The 17,402-nt window shown below is 40.4% G+C and overlaps 1 protein-coding gene across 8 annotated transcripts in view; it reads right to left on the bottom strand.

Annotated features, from left to right (window-relative positions):
- VPS13B (vacuolar protein sorting 13 homolog B) overlaps positions 1 to 13,309 on the bottom strand; it is a 454,815-nt gene extending 441,506 nt beyond the window's left edge. For 4 of the 8 annotated variants that reach the window (XM_081116977.1, XM_081116974.1, XM_081116975.1 and 1 more), the window contains exons 1-3: positions 12,989 to 13,231; positions 12,484 to 12,660; positions 6,382 to 6,525 (exon numbers count right to left, since the gene is read on the bottom strand). In XM_081116977.1, coding sequence (XP_080973103.1) covers positions 6,382 to 6,525; positions 12,484 to 12,630 — 291 coding nt within the window. In that variant the 5' untranslated portion in view covers positions 12,631 to 12,660; positions 12,989 to 13,231. Of the gene's footprint in view, positions 1 to 6,381; positions 6,526 to 12,483; positions 12,661 to 12,988 lie in introns of all 8 variants that reach the window. The other 4 variants (XM_081116976.1, XM_081116981.1, XM_081116979.1 and 1 more) reach the window with 3 other exon arrangements.
- Between the last annotated feature and the right edge of the window lie 4,093 nt (positions 13,310 to 17,402).

Raw genomic sequence — 17,402 nt, 5'->3', positions numbered from 1 at the left:
GGAGGGCTAGCTAACCCGACAGGCCAAAGCTGAACATTCATTAGGCTGCATTTTAACACTGAAAAAAATCACTGTACTAACTCTAAACACCTGTGTGCTGCTACTCAGGAACAGAGCCATTTTCCCAGATACAATCATTTGCCATCTGTCCTATGGCTTCTTTTCACACACACAGCCACCTGACCCAGATACTGCCCCAGGCAGAGAACAAACTATGCCAGCCAACAGCAACACGTTAGGGAAAATTTGTTATTATTGCCTGTGACATCCCTTTCCTTCTTATCAGTAGGTGAACATCATATTGCCAACCTCTCCTCCTCCCTTTATTTAAACTACTGAATTTAAGTGGTTAGATCCACTCTTAGATTCAGGTTAAACTGGCCAAAATTAAGGGAGAAAAGAACAAAAGTATATACTGAGGCATTCTGGCCTAAACCACATTCTACCATCTAATTTTTAGCATGAATTCACTAGGAGGATTTTGGTGCTTGAACAGAATAATAAAACTGTACTTCCCTCAGCAAGGAATACCTGGTCAAAAAAAAGTATGTTAGGCAGTTTGAGAAAAAATAAGTAGGTGGTATACCCTTACCTCGGTACTTTACTTACCTACTTAATAATACTTATATGTATAAAAAGAGTAAGAGCAATTTAAGTTAGTCAGCACTGACCTTTATTGAGCACTCATCTGTGCCAGGCCTCAAGTATTTTAAGGATGAAAATATTAGAGCTTGAGACATTCCAAGGCCAAAAAGACAGGAAGTAAGAGAGCTGAGACAAACACCCAGATCTTTCTGACCAAAAAGCCCTTCCTATAAGCACTAAATTTGAAAGAAAGACAGGAACGCAGGGAGAAAGGGAAGGAAGAAGAAAGGCAGAAAGGGAGAAAAACAGAGACAAAAGGAACAAATTGTTTTATTTATGGCACTTCCTACCTGTCACCTACTGGTAGTAATCACGTTACATTCACATCACAGAATCCTCTTAACAACGCTATAAATTAATTAGACACTACTTCCTGTGCAAAGGTATACCCATTTAAAGATGAGGAAACTGAAGCATAAAGAGATTAATCAAATTAAGTTAATTAAGTTCAAAATCATACTGTTACTAAATGGCACAATTCTAACCACGTTTTTATATTGTCATCCCTATGAGAAAAGGCCAGCTAAACAGTACAGCAAGTACCATATATTCTGAGAAGTCAGGAAAATGTCTCAAAGAACATAAAGTTTGAAAAGACTGTGCCCTTCAGGAAGAAAAAAAAAAAAATGGTGGAAGATTTAAACAAAGGTAGAAAGGAAGAAAGCATGTGTCTTATAGGAAAGAGAGTAAGTAGTGCAATTTGGGTAAAATAGAGAGCAATTAGGCTGTAAATAAGAAGCTAGAGCAAATGGTCTCCACCAAGAATATCAGTGCAAGAAATTTAATATTGGCGAGCAAATAAAGCAGTGAGTCAGGCTAAAGAAGAGACAGGGGTATGCTCAAGGTGCAAAAGCTGGCAGAGGCAGGTGAGAAATAAAGAAAACTCAAAATGAAACAGAGAAACTTGGAGTAAATTTAGCTTTAAATCCTAGCTCTACAAATCAGAGATCTTTTCCCCAGATAATCAGCAACCCCCAAGGCAGCAGAAAACCTAGAGCTAACTAATGATCACAAGGTCTTGACCTCTGGCAGACTAAAGATAGCATTGTGACCTAAATCCTGTTTCAGCTCCTGAGCCCAAACGTGGAACACTCCCAGGCTACTTTCCCATGAAACCAAAGGGAAACCAGCACAGACCTCAGAACTGTCCTCAATACCTGAAGAACTGATTCGTTACCCTTACCTCACCTTCAACCAATCAGCTCACAGCACAACCCCACACCTCTAACCCACTGGTGTCTTGTGATTTTGCCCTATATAATCTGTAACCTACACACCATTTTGGAGTTCAGACTTTTGAGATTAGCTTCCTGTTCTCCTGGGTGGCGCCATTCATAATAAAATAGCCAATCTTTCTCCCTGCAATTCCTAGTGTTTAATGTTTGGCTCTGATGGTGCAGGGTGACTAACCCTGTTCAGTAACTAAAATAGTCCATGTAAGGCAGGAGACCATTACAAAGCTCAATACTTCATACCAGTAATGTAGTAAAACCCCCAACACTTAAAGCCAAAAAAAAGCTGCTGTCAATTGCTACCTGGTTTTATATTAAAGCAGTATAGCAAAGGAGTAAGAAGAAAACAAATCTCACAAATAAATATGGAGACAATGAACTCTACACCATCCAATATCAACACTTTAGGAGCCCTGAATTGCCAAAATAAGACCTAGTTCTAGATTAGAGACCAGAGGAAGTAATTGTAAAACTAATAGACAAGACGGGATAAGCAAAAAAGGGGCTTGAGAGAAAAGATGGTGAAATAAAGAGATAAATTCAAAATAACCTGGCAAACCACTAACGCACACAAAGAAATCAAATACCAGAACAACCAAAGAAATTAATGAAATTCAGTCATAATACAATTAATATTCTAGAACAGCCTTAAAAGATTTTTAAATAAATGTATTAGGATTCTCATGTAGATATGAATAATATCTATATATACACATACAACATGTAAAGTAGAGGTTGCCCCTCCTACAGCACTGTGATTTATTATAAAACTATAATAATTTCAACAAATAAAACAATGGAACAGAAGATAGCCCAGGAATAGGCCCAGATATACAGGGTATCCCAAAAAAATGTATACACACACTTTAAATAATTATAAAGGCAGAGTTTATTAAAGTACATTTCATTTTCAAAATTGAGCTATTAGCTGTTAAAAGTGTGTATACATTTTTTCGGGAAACCCTATATATTAATACTAGAAATATGTCAGAGGTGGCATTATAAATCAGTGGGGAAGAGAGACCATTCAAATAGTACAGGGAGAACTGATTAGCCATATACACACCTCACACTATACATGAAAACACACATATACATACACACACACATATATATTCTAATAATTTAATTGCTAATCATTCATTATTAAATTGTTTTCTTCATGTCTCTAAATACAGAAAATTACTCCATTTACTTAAAGGCTCAAATTATTTGAGTATTACTTCATCAAGGTATCTGGTAATTTAACACTAAATAATACTTCATTTTTCTAATTGTCTAATTCTACATGACGAAAATATAAATATACACAATAACTATACTGTCCACACTAAAAACATCAACTCCTCAACATAAATGTTTAAGGGCTCTCTCAATTTTTAGTAATCACCAACACACAAATTCCTATCATAATCTAGAAAAGACAATATGCTTTTATTATTTAATGATTTTAACTTTAATGAAATTAAATGTCAATTTTAGACCATTTAAAAACTACATTAAAATAGGTTAGGCAGCCTGGTTGGTGTGGCTCAGTGGTTGAGTGATGAGCCAGTGAACCAAGAAGTCACCAGTTTGATTCCCAGTCAGGGCACATGCCCAGGTTGCGGGCTGAATCCCCAGTATCGGGTGTGCAGGGAGTAGCCTGATCAATGATTCTCTCTCATCATTATGGTTTCTATCTCCTCTCCCTCTCCCTTCCTCTCTCTGAAATCAATAAAAACATATTAAAAAATAAATAAATAAATAAATACAAGTTTACTACTCTCTTTAGGTTGAAGAAGCTTTTTGCAAGACTTATTGACACAGCAGAGAAAGCATATACAATCATGGAATAAAAGACTTCTGTAGCAAGTCCTGTCCTATTTTACAGATGAGGCCCACAGAGGCTCACAAGCATGAATATGCCAAAGGAGAGGAGCACATAGTTAAATGTAAGTTACTGGTAATGTTTTCATCCTTGAGCTGTGTGCTGGGTGCACAAGTATTTATTAGACTAAAGCAGACTAAACTAGCTAAATAAACAAACAAGTCAGACTTGGACCACTGGCAATGATATGTCATGGTGTCATAAATTAAATTCTGTATCTGAAGCCCAAAGAAGGGAAAAAAGAAGTTCACAATGAATAAAATCTGCAGAATCAAAAGGTGAATATGAACTGACAACATGTATGTCTCTCAGACTCAAGAGCAAAGAGTTAATAAATATTTTCTGAGTGAAATACAAATATGTTGAAAATAATTCAGAGTGAACATCAAGGTGACCTTAATTTTACCTAACACAATTTGGTCACCTTCTCAATGAAAAAAAATCTCTATAATTAAAACTGGTTACAAAGATATGTTAAGGCAGTATATTATAACTATTATCACTAGAGTCACAATCAAATCATTATAAATCTCGATTATTGTCTTTTGTGGAGAAAATTATATAATCATCTCAGCAATATTTTTGAAGTGCACGGACGAGTAGAAAATCCACTAATGTTGGTAGAATTAAACTTCAGACATGCCTTCTTACCAAGGCATTTAGCATACTATATTTTTGTAATGACCTTTCCTGAATTAAACCTCAGATTTCTAACTTTTAAATTAGATTTTATTATATTCTCATATATTAATAGTATTACATTAACAGATTTAATATCTATAACTCTAATAGACCCCTTCATTTAACCTACCATCCCACATTAATTTTATTTAGAAAATAAGTTTTTTCTTCATTGTGATTCTATAATAACTTGAAATAATTTAAACTATTCAGTTCTACTATTACACGTATAATTTTTAATTTAATTTCCTGCTTTACTAATCAAGGCTCCAAATAAGAAAATAAACTGTTTACAAATGTGTTTCACCTGTAATGCTTTTACTAAAAATTAATTCCAATCACTAGCATAAACCCAAGTATTACTCTCCAGGGTTGTACAGAGCTGAATAATTTGTCCAATGTCAGCCACAATTCTCACAAATCCTTTCTACCTAAAATTTTAAACATCTGTAAAAAATACTTGTTGTGAGAGTGGTTTACAATCATGACACTTTGACCTTTGGCTATACACACCACAAAATTCAAGTCTCAAATACCATGCAAGCAGGAAATCTGGATCATTCCTGCAGTAGCCATCTGCATGGTCCAATATCAAATATTAGTTCTAGATGGCACTAAGTCATGTGTTACAAATCTTTTCCTGCAGCCTCTATAATTAGTTGTAATTTGCCTTTTCTAAAATGTGTTTCTTATGGGACATCTGGCTTTGAAAATTTCACCTACCCGTTGAAAAAATACTTAGTGTCTGGATTTTTTTTCTCATAATAAGCAGCACTGTATGGGTACCAAAACCAAGTCCAGACTTTTTTTTAAAAAATTAAATTCCAAGGACAGATGATGACTAAGAATCACTTAAGTATTACCAAATATAAATGTAAAATAAAACTTTGTTGCAATATAACTATCTACAGATTTATAAATCAATCTCCAAAATATTTAATGTTCACAAAATAAATTTTCATGGGAATATATAGCATTGGTCTACTTACTTCCAGGAACTACATTAGTTAAGGTAAATGGATAATACAGGTTATGAATCAAAGATTTCTTAAAGGAAAAAAAGATTCAGCCCAGTCAGTTGATATGACACTCAAAGAATCTACTTAAATTAAGAAATGATTTTAATACTTCATAAATAACCTTAACTAATTACACAGAGATTTAAGTATATTTAGGATACAATAACATTTCCTTAAGGTGCTTATGAAAATCGGCAATTTACTAAATCTCTTCAATTCATTTGATTCCAAAAAGCCTTCCTAAAACTTAAAGTTAAATGTGGGTTAAGGAAAAAGTAGTAAAAATGAATAACAGAGACTACTTTTCTGCAAGATGAAAGTGAAAACAATTATCACAATTAGCTGCTGTCCAGACCTATTTGCTTCCTAGATTAGAAAATGTTTGGTAGGAATTCCTTAAAATCAATATTACACTTTTATAATAAAGCACCAAAAAGAAATGTAAGGTGGGTCAAAGAATAAATAAGTCAGAAAAAAATCAAGTTTCTGATGCCAAAACTTCAGGCAACAATGAAATCTGGTATATAAAGGCAAATTCAATATATTTTTATCTTCCCAAAAAAGAACTTAAGATTTTCACCTCATTTAGAAATGTCATGTAAATAAAAAATTATGCAATTACCATGTAAAAATTCAAAAACTGGACACAATCAGGCTGCACTTCTAGTGGATACAGGTAATAAGCAATCTACATGATCCCTATTAGGGCTATGATCAGATTAAGTGCAATTAGTATGAAAATATCTCTTGGGATAGTTTACTCAAATTGAAAACACCCTTTTGCAACTAATTATGTTACTTTCACAGGCATATAAAAAATAATAAGTATATATGCTAACATTTATTTATGTAAAAGCTGACATATCACAAAAGTTAAAGAAATATTAAACACTAATAACTATAAAATTGGTTAATACAAACAATAATTTCATACCTGCATTCCATCTTTAAGTTTCAAAATGCATTCCATTGTGTTGATGGTGATTACCACTGGTTCTGAACCCAGTTTTGTCCATGGTACATGGATCCTCAATTCGTGAATATGTCCACTTAAGAAAGTGAATGGTAATTTCAATTCCTTAAGATACAAAATATTAAATAAAAGTTAAGTGCTTAATATTTTTTCATTCTAATATTCAAATTACTTTCTTAAAATAAAATGAAATTTCCAACACAAAAATAGTTTGGCAATTATTGTTCATCAGAAAGTAGCACCAATAACTTATTAAACTACAAAAACCAATTGTGAAAGCTACATTTAACAAACTACTTAACCTGTGTAGGCCTGAGTTTCTTTCCTCTAATGAATGGAAATAATATATAATACCTAATATGTGACAAGGGTCATATATGGTAGTGGTAGTGGTGGTAGTAGTCATCGTAGTAGACAGACAGCAGTGCTTGAGATAACTGCAATGGTATATTGTTTGAAACCTCCACCTAGCCCTGGCCAGTGTTGCTCAGCGGTTAGAGCGTCAGCCCATGAACCGAAGGACTATGGGTTCAATTCCCAGTCTAGAGCATGTAGCTGAGTTGCAGGTTTATTCTCCTGCCCCGTCAGGGGGTGTGTGTGGGAGGCAACGAATTGCTGTGTCTCTCTCACATCGATGTTTCCCTCTCCCCCCTCCCCCCCCATCCCTCCCTCCCTTCCACTCTATCTAAAAGCAATGGGAAAATGTCCTCAGGTGAGGATTAACAAAAAAGTAAACAAATAGAAATAAAACCTCTATCTAAAAATATGTCTCCCAGTGTGTTATAAACTACAAGTAGCATAGCATTATAAGGCAAGTTGAAAGAAAGGCTAAAACAGAGATAGAATGACTTGACAAAATAAAAGTTGACCAACTTTAAAAAAAAAAACTTACTGAGCTTTACCTAAAGATTGTACCTGGATACTATATGGTCATAAATTTGAAATGTTTTCGGACAGGTTTCCATTATTATTGGAAAGAGGGTTAAAAATGAAAACATAACTGTCACTCAAACACTTTATACTAATTTGTTTCACTTTTCAATAAAATTTTTGTTAAAAATCAACAAAGAAAAAAATAAACTGTATTTAGATTGTATTTCAACATTTTTACAGTTATTGTAACTCTATTTGTGAAAGTTAAGATAAATATTATGTTTATTCATCATCCAACAATTGCCCACCTACTTGGTTTAGCAAAATAGCAATATAGCTAAATATATATAGGTAGTATGGAAAAGTGGTTAAGACCAATAATAACTCTGGAGCCAGCAGACATGGATCTAAATCCTACCCTGCTATTTAATTAGCCCGATGACAGTGGGCAACTTGTTTAATGTACCTGTGCCTCAGTTTCTTATCTGCAAAATTTGAATAAGAGTAGTAGTATCTCTGAGGATTAAACTAATTAACTGCAGTTCAGTAGGGAAAGAATGGTTTGACAAATGGTGATGATCAATGGAAAAAAAGAATCTTGATTTCCACCTCTCAAGTGCAAAAAAGTAACTTTAGATGAATCATAGAAAACAACAGAGCTTCTAAAGGAAAACAAAGGAGAGTATATTTTCCTTGGGGTAAGCAAAGATATCAAATAAGACATGAAAAGTTAAAGGAAAAAACTGATAAATTGGACCTCAATAATATGAACTCCATTCATCAAAAGACACTTTTAAAAGAGCAAAAAGACAAACCACACAGTGGGAGAAGATACTGCAAAATATATATCTGCCAAAGGACTCATTTCCCAAATATATAAAGAACTCTTACACATCAATAAGAATAAGACAGAAAACACAATTTTTTTTAAAAAGGCAAAAGAATCAGAAACTTTACAAAAGAGAATATCCAAATAGCCAATGAACAACAATGAAAGTGCTCAACATCATTAATCATTAGGAAAATGCAATTTTAAATTATGAGATACCACTACACAACCACCAAAAAGGCTAAAATTAAAATACCAAGGCTTCCACTCAAGATCTTGGAGTAGGTAAATGCATCCTCCCACAATCACATCAAAATTATAACTAAACTACAGAGCAATTATCATTCAGAACTGCCGGAAAGCTAGCTGAACGCAAGTCCTACACCTAGAGATTTAAAGAAGAAGCCACATCAAGACTGGTAGGAGGGGCACAGACACAGAAGGGCTGGCTCCACACTCACGTGTGGTGGATAAAAATCAGGATGAGTACCTCGACTGCGAAGGTCACCCTTGAGGAGCAAAGGGTATCAGGCTCACACCAGGACCCCCAGCCCAGGGTTCCAGTGCCAGGAAGAGAAGTCCCCGTAACTTCTGGCTGTAAAAACCATCAGAGATAGTGGCTAAGTGAGACACAGGGCTGCTCGAGTCCCAGGCAGTTCCTCTTACAGGGATCGCACATGGACTTACTTGGCCTCACTCCCTCTGAGCTCCAGCACTTGGGCAGCAGGTTAAAGGGAACCACAGACATAAAGGGAGGAACTGAATTGTCTGGCATCAGGGCAAGAGCTGGAGAGCAGCCAAACAAAAGTCCTGGTAGAAGCCATCGTTCCGTTTCTGAGGACCCCACCACCACCACAGAGCCAGCAGGCAGGTGCTGTATCTCAGTCTCCATCAACCTGGATCACACCGTTTCCCTGCCCTAATGATTCCCTGAGATTCTGCCCCAACCAGCTTGCAGGCCAACCCAAGCTGTTTCCAGTGGTTTACCTGTACAAATGACCTGTCTTGGCTCATGCTTCAGACTTTCCTAAAATCTCTGAAACAAGCAGCATCTGCCTGTGGTGTGCTCCATACCTCTCACTAAGTGGTCTCAGGCCGGGCACTAATGGCAGCTGGCATTGGTCCACAGCTTGGTCTTGCCTGGAGACCTCCAAGTCCAGCACAAGTAGCAGCCATGTGCAGATGACTTTGTAGCTAATGCTGGGTGGCCCTGGGCAGAACACAGGCAGTGGATGACCTTGGCCAACACCTCCCGGGAAGCCCGAGAGCCAGAGCACTGCTAGATGCTTCAAACCAAGTTCAAGCACCACCCAACCACCTCCACAAGCAACACACTCAGCTGGCACCAGAGACCTGCTGAAGTAAGTCTTTCTCTATAGGGTGGGCCCCTGTACAGCTGATCCTCCACAGTGGTTGGTGGTCACAGCCAGCCCTTGTAGCGGATCAGCCTAGGATCATACCTGGAGTACCAGCTCAGGTTATTGGGGAGGCTATACCACTGGACCTACTACATAAGGCCCTCTACCAAGCCCAGGAGATGTAGCAGCTCTACCTAATACACAGAAACCAACACAGGGAGGCTGCCAAAATGAGAAGACAAAGAAACATGTATGCACTGTCCTGTTGTAATTGAGCCTTGATTGCTGTTGGCACATCAATGGGAAGGATTTACCCCCAGGAAGCACAGAGCCCCAAACAAGGTGAACCCAAAACCAAAACACATCATAATTAAAATGCAAAAGGTTAAAAACAAAGAGAGACTCTTAAACACACCAAGAGAAATGCAGTTAGTTACCTACAACGGAGCTCCCATAAGACTGTCAGCTGATTTCTCGACACAAACTTTGCAGGCCAGAAAGGATTAGCAAGAAATATTCAGAGTGATGAGAAGCAAAGACCTACAACCAAGATTACTCTACCCAGCAAAGCTATCATTTAGAATCATAAGACATATAAAGAGCTTCCCAGACAAGGAAAAGCTAAAGGAGTTCATCACCACCAAACCAGTACTACATGAAATGTTAAAGGGTCTTCTTTAAGAAGAAGAGGCCCTGGCCGAGCAGCGCAGTTGGTTAGAGCACCGTCACTATACCCCAAGGTTTGATCCCACTCAGGGCACATACCAATGAATGCATAGATAAGTGGAATAGCAAATCAATGTGTGTGTCTCTCTCTCTCCTTTTCCTCTCTCTCTCTAAAACCAATAAATAAGGGGAGGGAATAAAAAATATGAACAATAAAATGTCAATAAATACATATCTGTCAACAAATGAATCTAAAAAACAAAATAAACTAAGCAGCAGAACAGAAACAGACTCACAGATACACAGAATATTTTGATGGTGGCCGGATGGGAGGGGAGTTGGAGGGATGGGTGAAAAAGGTGAAGGGATTAAGGAGTACAGATTGGTTGTTACAGAATAGTCATGGGAATGTAAAGCACAGCATAGGGGATATATAGTAACATTCTAACAACTATGTATGGTGTCAGAGGGGTATGAGATTTATCGGGATGATCACTTAGTAAGTTATATAATGCCTAATCACTGGAGAATACACCTGAAACTAATATAATATTGTATGCCAACTGCAACTGAAAAGTAAAAAATGATTAAAGCCAAAAAAATAAAAATAAAAAATACCAAACATATTAAATAATAGCAAAAATGTGAAGTAACTGGGAACCCTCATACATTGTTGGTGAGAGTGTAACTTGGTACAACCACTCCACAAAACTATTTGGCAATATCCATTAAAGCTAAACATACGAATACCTCCTAGATAGACACATAAGGAAAATTAACACCTGTGTTCACCAAAACACAGGTACAAGAATGTTTGTAAGCGCTTTCCTCACAATAGGCAAAAGCACAAACAATCCAAATGTACATCAATTGGAAAATAAGTAAATTGTGAATCCTTATTCAATTGAATAGTACAACTACAACGCAATACAAAGAACAAGCTACCACTCATGCAAAAACGCCGGTTAATCTTAGCCGTAATGTTGAAGAAGCCAGACACGTGTCCCACTTATTTACAATTCAAGGACAGGTAATATTTACCGGTGTTGGGTTTTTGTTTTGTTTTTTAATCCTCACCCAAGGATATATTTTTTCCATTACTTTTACAGAGAGAGTGAAAGGGGGAGAGAGAGAGAGGGAGAGAGAGAGAGCGAGAGAGAGAGCGACACGCTGATGTGAGAGAGACACATCAACTGGTAGCCTCTGGAAGATGCTCCAACCAGTGCTGGGGAGGGAGCCTGCAACCAAGGTAGGTGTCCTTGGCCGGAATCTCACCTGGGACCCTTCGGTCTGAGGGCCGAGGCTCTAACCACTGACCAAAACTGACCAGGGCTTACCTGTGTTGATAGAGGTCAGAACAGAAGTCGAGGATTACTGATTACAAAGGGGCACCGGAGAGCCACTTCGGGTGCAGGAAATACTCTATTTCTTGATCTAGATGGCAGTTACACAAGTGTGCGCATATGTAAAAATTGAGCTGCACACTTAGCATTTGTGCCCGTAGATAATTAACGTTGGAGCAAGTGGAAGGAGCCAGAGTATTACTTGTTAGTGTTAACTCTAGATTATTCAATAACGGAGGAAACAGTGAAATATAACTAAAAATGACTGATAACTGTCACCATCAGATTAAATCGTTCCTCATCTCCTAAAAAACGGTTGGTCTCTGACTCGCCTGAGTTTCCACACAGTTTGTATCCTCAAACCTAACAGAGATGCCTGGCATACGTTCGTATTACTTCATTTACGACTAAACGAAGTAATAAATATATGAACTTCGAAGTTACAGTTCATTTCCATCGAAGCATTCTGACGTGAAAGGAAAGGAAAGAAACTGAAAAGAAGTGATTAAGAAGTTTTCCATCTTGCAGGCATTCTCAGCGCGTCCACGCAACGCCCGGAGGCCGCCGCGGGTAATGTCATCCTTCCTACGAGGAGAGGAGCCCCCTCAACACCCCGCTTTCTCCCGGACGCTTCCACGCCCCCGAGGAGAAGAGTGGGGCGGTGTCGCGTCATATCATCGCGCAGAATCTGAGCCACGTGAAGCAGCGTATTCGCGAAGGCTTGAGAACTGAGCAGAAGAGGCTGAGCAATTCGAACAACAACAAGGGAACTGTCTCCCTACTTGACGAGGCACCGTCACTAACGATAAAGCATTAAAAAAAAAAAAAATCCTGTAAAGGAAGGTTATCTAGTTTGAGGGTAGCTAAAAAAAAAATGGTTTAGCAGGGGGAAAACAACAACATTGTTTTTCAAACCCGCAGGGAAAGCGTGGGAAAGGAGGGATCCCTCCCGCCGCGGCGGCAGCGCGGCCCGCGGGCCGCAGCGCGGGCTCACCTGCTCCAGCACGTCCAGCTTCAGCTCCAGCTTGCTGAGGACCACGTCGCCGCCCCACAGGGACAGCTGGAGGTCCGACGGCTTCAAGTTCTTGATGTAGCGGTTCACGTAGCTCATCAAGATGGGGGTCACGTAGGACTCCAGCATCGTTTACGCTGCAGGGGAGTCCGTCAGAGGCTGAGGGGTCGAGACAGAAATGTCAGGAGGAACTGCGTCTGTGGCGCCACGAAGGGAGGGAAAGAAGGCGCTTCTCCGGAGGAGAAAAGACCGAAAGGCGACAGGCGCCACCACAGCGGCCGCTCGCCTCCCCCCGAAGCAGAAACAGCTCGGCAGGCTCGCGGCTCGCTGCAGTCGCCGGCCGAGCGGGGCAGAGCCGAGCGCGGCGGCCCCGGCGGCCGCTGCGCCCCTGCGCCCGCCCGGCGCCCCCACAAGGCCGCCGCCTCCCGGAGCCCGGCCCGACCCGCCGCCTCGGGCCCCGCGCGACGCCCCCGCGGCCGACACTCACCTCAGCGCGCCGCGGCATCCCCGCACCCCGGGTACCCGACACCCCGCCGGCGTGGGCGCCGCTCCCTCGCCGCGCCACTTCCGGGTGTGCCCCGGCCTGTGCTCAAAACAAACTGTCCCTCCGCCGCCACCGTGCGACGCCGCGACGGGCCCGGAGTCCTCGGGCTGGAGGAGCCGGCCCGCGCCTCTTGCCGATTCGGAGGAAACCTCGGGCCCCCGACACCTCCCCACACCGCCCCCCCCCAGCGGTCGGGACCCAGCTTTAGGAAGTGCAGGGGGAGGGGAAGGAGGAGACAGAAGGGGGGGCGGGCGCCGGACCGGTAAAGCGGGGACACCGGAGATCCGGAAGTGGCGCTGCGGCGACAGAGCGGCCGCGGGTGGCGGAGGTCGAGGCGGGGGGTTGAAACTCGGAGGGCTGCTGGAGGAGGAAAGCGGGGCCCAGTGTCTAACACCCTGAAAAACGAGCGGCGATTGTGCCTCTTGGGAGATGGAAGGCCTGGGAAGAGGAACTGGGGGCAGCGCGCAGGGCTCTGAGGCGGAGGCCGGAGACGCGGTGGCGGGGACGCGGCTTAGACGTGCAGCCGAGGAACGAACTAGATCCGGAGACACGGAAGCGCCGAGCCGAGTGGGGGACGTCAGAGGGGGCGGGGGGATCAAAGGACTCGCAGGCATAACCCAGAGACAATGGACGGTAGTGGGGGAAGGCCTGGGGGGGGAGGGGTGCTGGGGGGAAGGCCTGGGGGGGGAGGGGTGCTGGGGGGAAGGCCTGGGGAGGGGGGGCTGGGGGGAAGGCCTGGGGAGGGGAGGGCTGGGGGAGGGGCTGGGGGGCTGGGGGAGGGCATCAATGGGGGGAGGGGGCGTCTGTAATACGTTCAGCAATAAAGATAAGTTAATAAAAATAAAAGCGTGTCCGAGGCTCATTCGCTGGAAGAAGGGTGGGTGAGGACAGAGCGGCTGAAGGGCGGCCGAGAGGGCCCCGGGAGGGAAGGCGAGTCGGGCGCTGTAAACAAGCTCGGGCGGAGGGTGCGGGGGCGACGGCGCGTGCGGCCGCGGGGCGGGCGGGGCGGTCCGAGAACGCTGCGGAGCCCGCGGACCGCAGCCCGACCGAGGACTTCAGCCAGGGGCGGGAGTGTCGGGAGGAAGAAGGAAACGAAACCGCTGGGGACGGAGTGGGGAGAAATAGCAGACGAGGAGTTAACGCAGGGTTTTGAAGAGTCAGTGTTGGCTTTTATGAGGCCGAAAGGAACGTATGAAATAGCTTTCCTGCTGCTACGCTAGTTTGGTATTCTGAATTCATTCATTAACTCCACGACATTTTTTCAATGCCCACTGTGTGGCCTACACCGTGCTAGGCACTGAGGCGTGCCTGCATGGAAGAACCCCTGTTTCATCGGCATCACAGACTTAAGTGACCAAAATATTATATGACGAAGTAAAATATATACAAAATGCTGTGGGGTGTGAAGAAGTCATTTAGAACTATGTGAGAATCAGTCAAGGCTTAAGAGCGGAGTTGCCAGCGATGGATAATTTTGTACTGTTACCTCCTATTACAGAAGTAGTATGATTCTCCAGAGTTTTGGAAACTAGGAGAACCAGTTGAACAGAGTTCGGTTTCTACACAACTACATAACAATATACTTTTTCCACTGATGTCTTTCAAAGAAAATCAGGAAGCTCCCTGTTTGTAATTCTCACTAAAATAAATGGATGCTGCCACAAGTGGAATGGCCTAGTTTAAGACTCTTATCTTAGGACAGAAACAGTCCTACAGACATCTACTATATCAAAATAAATAGGAGGGACAGGCACGTATACCAGTGGGACTAAATAAAGGCCCCAGAAATAGACCCCCTCATTTATGGAATCTTGACATATACCAGAAGTAGCATTACAAACCAGTGGGAAGGGGTTGACATATATCAATAACTGGTACTGGAACAGTTACTATCCAGATGAAAGAAAATTAAAATTAGATTTCTACCTCTGACCTAGGAGTGAAGTCCAAGGTTAATGAGTCCTGAAACTTAAATTGTAGGGATCCCTACTTAAGAAAAACTAACAAAATATTTTACTTTCGCACACTTTATGAAAACGTACAACCTATGTTGAACACGTTCCTTGGGATTCTCCCAGGACCTGAGAAAGGGCTTGTAGAAGTAATGGTGCCTGAAGCTTAAGCTTCATTAGTTTTATGGTGAACCTACCTCTGCTCATAACAAACACAAAAATAAATTACAGCTGGATTATAAATTAGATGTGAAAGGAAAACGGTTTTAATTTATACAAAATTTACAGGAGAAAAATTGCTATTCCTCACAGAGAAAATATTTTCTTAAATAACACAAAAATAAAGAGAGCAAACTATAAAGAAAAAGCTTAATAAATTTCATACATTAAAAAAGTTTGCTTATCAAAAAACATGTTAAAGTGAAATAAAGCCACAGGCTAGGTGAAGATGTTTGCAATACTATCAGTTAACAAAGGATTAGAACCAAGATTTTATATCAAACAACACATTAATGAGTTAAAGACAACCAAGTAGAAAAATAGGCAGTACAGGAAAGAGAATACTCACATGTCTAATAATCAGAAGAAAACATGTTCAACTTTAGTAATATTTAGGGGAATTAAATTTAAAACAATGACCTCCTATTTCATACCCATCAGATTGACAACATTTTTTATGGCCAATGTCAAAGATATGGAATGATTCGAACTAATACACTACTAGTGAAACCTCACAATGGAGAGAAATTTAGCAATATCCAGCAGACAAAGATACTATATGTACTCTTGCAATTCCACTTGTAAATATAGAGAAACCCTTACATATGTGCACAAGGAGACATGTTTAACAGTATTTCACAGTATTGTTTGTAGTAGTAAAACAATGGAAACAATTAAAATATCAACAGGAAAAGAAACGTTACCCAAATCGTGGTGTATTCATATAATCAAATAGTTTATAGTAGTTAAGTTGATAATGTTGAGCAATGACTTTCAAATGTTTTACCTACAGTTAGAAGTATAGTTTACACCATTACTCAATACATAAGTGTATAAAGAACTCTCACAAAAATATACTTAAATTGAGTACATGTGATGCATTCTATTTTCTGTTCTATTTTTTTCTAAAGTAATTCAGGACCTGCTAATTGATACTGTGAGCTAATTAATGGTTTGCAACTCACAGTCTGAAAAAATACTAAACAAAGTTACATATTTATCAACATTAATAAATCTAAAATTTGTAACAATGAGAAAAAATAAGTAACAGTAAGAATAGCATATTATGTATGTGGTATATATATCAAATGGGAGTTCTGGAGCTAGAAAAGTAAATAGCTAAAGTTAAAAATTCACTAGAGAGCTTCAAGAACATAGTTGAACAGGCAGAATAAAGATCAGCAAACTTGAGGTTAGGACAACTGAAATTATACAGTCTGTGGAGCAGAAAGGAAAAATAATTTATTTTAAAAAGCCACTTATAGGACACAATTAAGTATCATATCATTGTAGGAGTCTCAGGAGAGAGAGAGAGAGAGAGAGAGAGAGAGAGAGAGAGAGAGAGAGAGAGAATGGGGCAGGAACAATATTTGAAGAAAGAAAGGCTACAGACATCCCAAATTTGACAAAAGACATGAATCTACATATCTAAGAAGCTCAAAGAGATTCACACCAGAACACTGTAATAAAACTTTCAAATATCAAAGAAAGATTGAGCAAACACCACGAGAAACGTGATTTAACATGTATAAGACCTCTACAAGATTAACATCCTATTTCTCATCAGAAACCGTGGAAGCCAAAAAGCAATGGGACAACATATTTAAAGTGCTGAAAGGAGGCCCTTGCCGGTGTGGCTAAATGGTTAGAGGATCGGCTCGCATACTGAAGGGCCCCAGGTTTGATTCCCAGCCTAAGGAGGCAACCAATCCGTGTGTCTCTCTCACACCAATGTCTATCTCTCGCTCTCCTTTCCACTCTCTCTAAAATTCAGTGGGTGAGGATTGGATAATCCTTGGGTGAGGATTAACGAAAAAATAAAGTGCTGAAAGGAAAAAAAAAAACTATCAACTAATAATTCTACATCTGGCAAAACTAATCTTCAAAACTAAAGGAGGAATAAAGACATTTCCAGATAAACAAAAGCTAGGAAATGTGTTGCTATGAAACCAGCCCTATAAGAAATGCTAAAGGGACTCCTTCAGGTTGAAATGGAAGGACACTACCCACTACTCAAGACCATATGAAGAAAGAAAGAACGCCAGTAGAGGTAACTACATAGATAAATGAAACACCCAGTATTATGGTATTTTTAGCTTGTAACTCTTCTTTCATTTTTTTAATGATTTTCAAAGTGCATAAAATTACTTATAAATATAGGTTATTGAGCAACAATGTATAAAGAT

Source organism: Miniopterus schreibersii (genome assembly GCF_964146895.1).
Source record: "Miniopterus schreibersii genome assembly, chromosome: 17".
NCBI lineage: Eukaryota > Metazoa > Chordata > Mammalia > Chiroptera > Miniopteridae > Miniopterus > Miniopterus schreibersii.
Note: the sequence above shows the minus strand (reverse complement) of the source record. Positions and strands in the feature narration are given on the sequence as shown.